Source organism: Astyanax mexicanus, chromosome 18 (genome assembly GCF_023375975.1).
Source record: "Astyanax mexicanus isolate ESR-SI-001 chromosome 18, AstMex3_surface, whole genome shotgun sequence".
Taxonomy (NCBI): Eukaryota; Metazoa; Chordata; class Actinopteri; order Characiformes; family Acestrorhamphidae; genus Astyanax; species Astyanax mexicanus.
Genome location: NC_064425.1, coordinates 42,850,117 through 42,856,116, shown reverse-complemented (window position 1 = coordinate 42,856,116; position 6,000 = coordinate 42,850,117). Strand labels below are relative to the sequence as shown.

At 44.0% G+C, this 6,000-nt stretch overlaps 1 protein-coding gene across 1 annotated transcript; it reads left to right on the top strand.

Moving 5' to 3' along the window:
• Positions 1-1,197: 1,197 nt before the first annotated feature.
• slc35g2a (solute carrier family 35 member G2a) lies at positions 1,198-5,954 on the top strand. The gene is made up of 3 exons (XM_007245139.4): positions 1,198-1,369; positions 3,196-3,421; positions 3,897-5,954. The coding sequence occupies exons 2-3, from the start codon at positions 3,219-3,221 to the stop codon at positions 4,954-4,956; spliced, it is 1,263 nt and encodes a 420-aa protein (XP_007245201.2). The 5' UTR covers positions 1,198-1,369; positions 3,196-3,218; the 3' UTR covers positions 4,957-5,954.
• Positions 5,955-6,000: the final 46 nt, after the last annotated feature.

Sequence of the window (6,000 nt, the reverse complement as noted above, 5' to 3'; positions counted from 1 at the left end):
AGGCCTGTAACATCACCGCTGGATAGAGAATGTGGTTCTTCTTTCTTCTTTAGTCTCTAAGTAGGTTCTCCTATTGGTTCTCCTTGGTGGTTCTGGCTTGTGGTTCTAAAAGTCTGTGTTTGAAATCGGAGCTGCAGTTAATACACAATGTTTCATCCACCAGAGTGAAGGGGGGGGGGGGGGGGGAGTCAGCTTAGCTCTCAGTGCAGTTACCATGGCAACACAGCCATGCCATTTCCACGGCAACCAGATACACCATAACAAATGCCACATCAGCATCAAACCAAAATCATACACTGGGCATGACATTATTGGTCTAGTTATTTTTTGCACTCCTACATTTATATACAATTTATGCAATTTACGCCCTCTGTGGAATACCTGATGATAAACTGACCAATATTAATATACAAAGTCAAACCCCAAGCTCTTCACACAGTCAAACTCCCAATTCACTACCCACCCAAACTCATTAATCTTCACCCAGCAAAACTCCCTGCTCTACTCAAACTTCCAACTCTTTACCCAACTAAACTTTTGAATCTTCTCTCAGTCAAATTTCTATATCACTACAACAGTCAGACTCCTATCTCTTTACCAGCCAAACTCCCAACTCACTATCCCAACAAACTACCAACGTACTACATAGCAAAACCCCCAACTCAATGCCCAGTAAAACTAATCTGTCCACCTGCCAAACTCCCAACTCTTCCCCAGCAAAACTCCCAGTTCATTACTGAGTCAAACTCCCACATCTTTATCACACTAAACTCCTAAACCAAACTCCAATATCTTCATAATTTAAACTTCCAACTCTTCACCAAATCAAACTCCAATATCTTCATCATTTAAACTTCCAACTCTTCACCAAATCAAACTCCAATCTCTTTACCAGCCAAACTCCCAACGCACTACCCAGTCCTAATCATTGGAGTTTGAAGTGTATGACATCACTGAAACAGTGGCCAATCACAGATATACTGAGCCAGTATAGAGTGTCCAACTACTTTGTACACCATAGTGCTCTTGCTAACTAACAATGCATACATTTTTAAAAAACCTACTTTTTGTATAACGGGGTTGGACGGATAGTATTGATTATCTATCAGCATTATCAGTAATCAATAGTGGGCGAAGCTGGCTGAGGGTCTGCGCGTCTGCACATGCGCAGAGCATCTTCTGCCCCCCCTCTCTCTCTCACTCTCGCTCACTCCTTCATTTGCTGGTGTGATCAGGGGCTGGGGTGGTGGTGTGTGCAGTACGGCAGCAGAAGCAGCATCAGGATGGGAGTGTTAATAACCCGAGACATCAAAGAAATGAAGATGGGAGAGTGAGACACAGCGCGAGCCCGGAGTGATCGGAGTGTCAGGTGAGAGAGGAGAGTGTATGCGGGAGTGAGCGTGAGCCCACCTTTTATTGGGCTTAAGTTGGCTTTTGCTTGGAATTGTCCGTTCCACCTTAAATGGTGCTGCAGTTACACTCTGGCGTCGAGGCGCCAGAGTGTAACTGCCGCACCATTTAAGGTGGAACGAACAATTCTAGAAGGATACGACAATTACAGCTTTGTTTCATTTCTTTTTCGTGTTTAAGCGTTAGTTTACTTGTTTACTTACCTGTTTACGGTTGCCATAGCAACTCTATCTCAGATCAAAGGCGGGTTCATCCACCTGATGGGCAATTAGCCACTAATTAAATCACAGTCGCGAGTCGTTAATTGACAGCAGAGCTGCTCTTTGAAGGGCATATCTACGTCATCACTGTTAATACTGCTATAGAACAGCGCGTGCCCACTACCTGCTCCATCCATCGCGAGGGGCAACCAGCCAGCCGTGAGTGTCCTCACCTGTTCTCGCGGCTCAGAGACGTGGTGGTCACGTGGCCGTACGCCACAGTGTTTGGCGTCACGGGCGTCCGTGAATCACCCGGGATGAATCACTGAAGATGATGAATGGAGTGGTATTAGCTCCTCCCCCTTTTCCTGCAAACTTCACTACAGGCCACAGGATAGGATGTCAAAGATCTGCATAATATCAAATGTCTGCGTAAGCCCCGCCCCTCGTCTCATAATTTGTTCTGACGTGATGTAACTATCTGCCTTAGCCACGCCTCTTTATATAGATACATTATTTTGATATAATGCAGCTATCTGCATTATCAACACCCCTTTAGTTGAGTACTTTATTCTGATATAATGCAGCTGTCTGTCTTAGCCACGCCCCTTTGTCTGTATTTTTTAATTCTGATATAATACAGGTAGGTATGTGCTACAGTCACGCCCCTTTCTCTGAGTACTGTATTCTGATGTAATGAGGCTATCTGTCTTAGCCACGCCTCTTTATCTAAATACTTTATGCTGATGTAATGCAGCTGTCTGTCTTAGCCACGCCCCATTATCTGTGTTTTTATTTCTGATATAATGCAGGTATGTGCTATAGTCACGCCCCTTTCTCTGAGTGCTTAAATCTGATATGATGCAGCTGTCGGGCTTAGCCACGCCTCTCACCTTGCATACTTTATTCTGATTCTGATATATCTTTATGCCTTAGCCACACCCCTTTCTCTGTGTTTTTAATTTTGATATAATGTAGGTATGTAGTATAGTCACGCCCCTTTCTCTGAGTATTGTATTGTGATGTAGTAAGGCTGTCTGTCTTAGACACTCCTGTCACCTTAAATGCTTTATTCTAATATAATGCAACTGTTAGCTTTAGCCACGCCTCTCACTTGGGGTACTTTGTTCTGACACAATGCAATTTTATACCTTAGCCACGCCCCCTTTTCTGAGTGCTTTATTCTGAGATGATGGACAATATGAGAAAATCCCAGCCTCTTTCCCCACCCACTTTATAGTGATATGGTGCTGATTTCCCTAAATCACGCCCACCATCACGCCTACCGTATTTTAATATGCTAAAACTATTTGCTTTGGCCACGCCTCCTACCCTGCACACTTTCTTCTGACATAATGCAACTGTATGTCTTAGACACGCCCTTTTCTCTGGTGCACTTATATATATATTAGGATATAAGATTGATATATTAATAGGATAGGACACTAAAAGAGTCACTTTTTTGATATAGTACTTTACTCAAGTCTAGAAAGCCTCTAGTGCTTTCTACATGTCTGAATACTTGTAGATATATAGACAGTGATAAGGTTCTGATGGTTCTGTTCGGTTCTGTGTGTTCTCTCAGCTCTCAGAGCCGGAGGAAGAGACATGGACGACTCTCCGAGTAAACACCTGCTCGGCCCGAAGAAGAAGGTGAAGATCCACCCCAACACGGTGACGGTGAAATATGCCACCCACTTCCCGCAGCCTGGAGAAGAGGGATACGATGACGCCCCGAGCTTCGAAGATTTCGGCTCCTTTGTAGAAGAGACCTCCGACCGGAAGAGGCTGACCTCTACTGGACCTCAGAGGTGTGTACACGCCACGCCCACAAACTGGGGTGGAGTTTAATTACTGTGTGGTAAACTGAAACACTGTTTCTTTGGTTCACGACAGCACAGTTTTACACCATAGCTTTTATTATTGCCAATATAGTCAGTAACTACTGCTTTTATCAGATAACTACACAGGTACAACAGTTTTTAACCGTTATAGGTTATAGGGGTGGAGCTAATTTTACATATATGATATAATTTATTGTTAACTTAATAGTTATCATAAGTTTGGATACATTAATGTATTGTTAAATTGCAAATTGGACTGCTTTTATTGTAGTTTGTATTATTGTATCACTATTGTTATTACTATTAGTAGAATTACTATTAACGTTGTTGTTACTGCTGTTACTAATAATATTATTACTATTATTGCTGTCATTATTACTGTTATTATGGTTATTGTTATTATTGTTGTTAATATAGTTATTATTGTTACTTTTATCCACAGTAAACTGGGCCGGACGTTTTTTGGCTCTGTGGACGGTCAGCCCAAACCCGGTGGGGATCAGAAGGTCAGCAGTGGGGTCGGAGGTCAGCTGCAGAGTTTCGGGGAGGCGTGTGTGTTCTCCTCGAGGCTAACGTGGGGGGCACTGTTCGTGGCGGCGTTGGCGCACGGCTGCGTGGCACTGCTGACCCGCCTGGCCGCTGACCGCTCTAGGGTTCCCTCGCTGGAGCTGCTCTTCATCCGCTCGGTCCTGCAGGTGCTGTCCGTCGCCGTGGTCTTCTACCACCAGGAGGAGCCGTTCGGGCCCAGTGGCTACCGGGTGCGGCTCTTCTTCTACGGCGTGTGTAACGTCATTTCCATTTCCTGCGCCTACACCTCCTTTGCCATCGTACCGCCGAGCAACGGCACCATCATGTGGCGTGCCACCACCACGGTGTTCAGTGCCGTGCTAGCGTTCCTGCTCACGGATGAGCGTCTGGGTGCAGTGGACATGGTCACCGTGGTCAGCAGCGTGTTCGGACTCTGCCTGGTCATGGTGCCCAACATCGTGAGCGAGGACCGGTCGCTCGGGTTCTGGAAGGAGGCGTTCGGGTACACCATGACGGTCATGGCAGGCCTGACCGCCGCTCTGTCTATGATCGTCTACAGGTCAATTAAGGAGAAGGTGAGCATGTGGACGGCTCTGTTCACTTTCGGCTGGACGGGGACGCTGTGGGGCGCCTGCACCATGTTCGTCCTGCAGGAGCCCATCATCCCTCTGGATGGGGAGACCTGGGCGTACCTCATCAGCATCTGTCTCTGCTCCACCGTGGCGTTCCTCGGGGTGTACTACGCCCTGAACCGCCTGCACCCTGCTCTGGTCAGCACCGTCCAGCACCTGGAGATTGTGGTGGCCGCTCTGCTGCAGCTGCTTGTCCTGCACATGGTGCCGTCCGTCTACGACATGGTCGGAGGCCTCGTCATCATCATAAGCGTTGTTGCGCTGGCGGCAGTGAAGCTGTTCTGGGTGGGGAAGAGTCGGAGGCAGGAGTACGAGGAGATCCTCGATTCGCCAATTAAATAATTGAGTTCAATTATTTATTTTCACTTTGTCTAAATGCCAAGTTGTAAACTAAAGACCAAAGCCCAATTAGAGCTGGATTAGATTCATACCGGGTTATTAGTGTCGGATTGTACAAACTACACACTACAGATTCATACTGGATTAATTTAATTTTCTATAGTTAAACTACACTACAGATTTATACTAAATAAATCAGTTTTCTGTTGGTTAACTGCACACTACAGATTCATACTGAATTATTTTTTTTGTCATAGGTAAACTACACACTGAAGCTTCATACTGGATAAAATCAGTTTTCCGTAGTTAAACTACACTACAGATTCATACTGGATTGAATCAGTTTTACATAGTTAAACTACACTACAGATTCATACTGGATTAAATAAGTTTTCCATAGTTAAACTACACTACAGATTTATACTGGATTAAATCTGTTTTTAACAGGTAAACTACACTCAACATATTCATACTAGATTTAAATCAGTTTACAGTTATTACTTAAACTACACACTGCTGAATCATACTAGATTAATAACAGATTACAGTTATTGTCAGAATTCGTACTGAATTAAAATTAGTTTACAAGTATTGCTGAAACTACACACTTCTGATTCATACTGGATTAAAATTGGTTTAGAATTTTACTGAAACTTCACACTGCAGATTCATATGGAATTAAAATGAGTTTTCATTTATAACTGAAAGAATAAGCACTGCAGATTCATAAAGGATCGAAATTGGTTTACAGTTAGTAGTAAAAATTCACACCAAAGATTCATACTGGATTAAAGTCAGTTTATGATTATTACTATTATTTGCATTATAACTACACACTGCAGGATTAAATGGATTAAAATCGAAAGAATAAATACTGGATTAAAATTACATTACAGTTAGTAGTATAATTGCACACAGCAGATTCATACTGGATGAAATGTCTGATTAAGGGTAATCCGATCCAGCTCTAGTAGGGTTTATGGAGGGTGTGGGGGGGTGTGGGGTGGGGTGGGGGGGTAGTCGGTGTAGTTTAGTGGTAGTTTGTGT

Bases quoted from the DNA above. Each gene is read 5' to 3' on its own strand.
- slc35g2a (XM_007245139.4), top strand. From the start codon at position 3,219: ATGGACGACTCTCCGAGTAAACACCTGCTCGGCCCGAAGAAGAAGGTG. The intron at 3,422-3,896 runs GTGTGTACACGC...TTTTATCCACAG, and splicing joins ACCTCTACTGGACCTCAGAG to TAAACTGGGCCGGACGTTTT.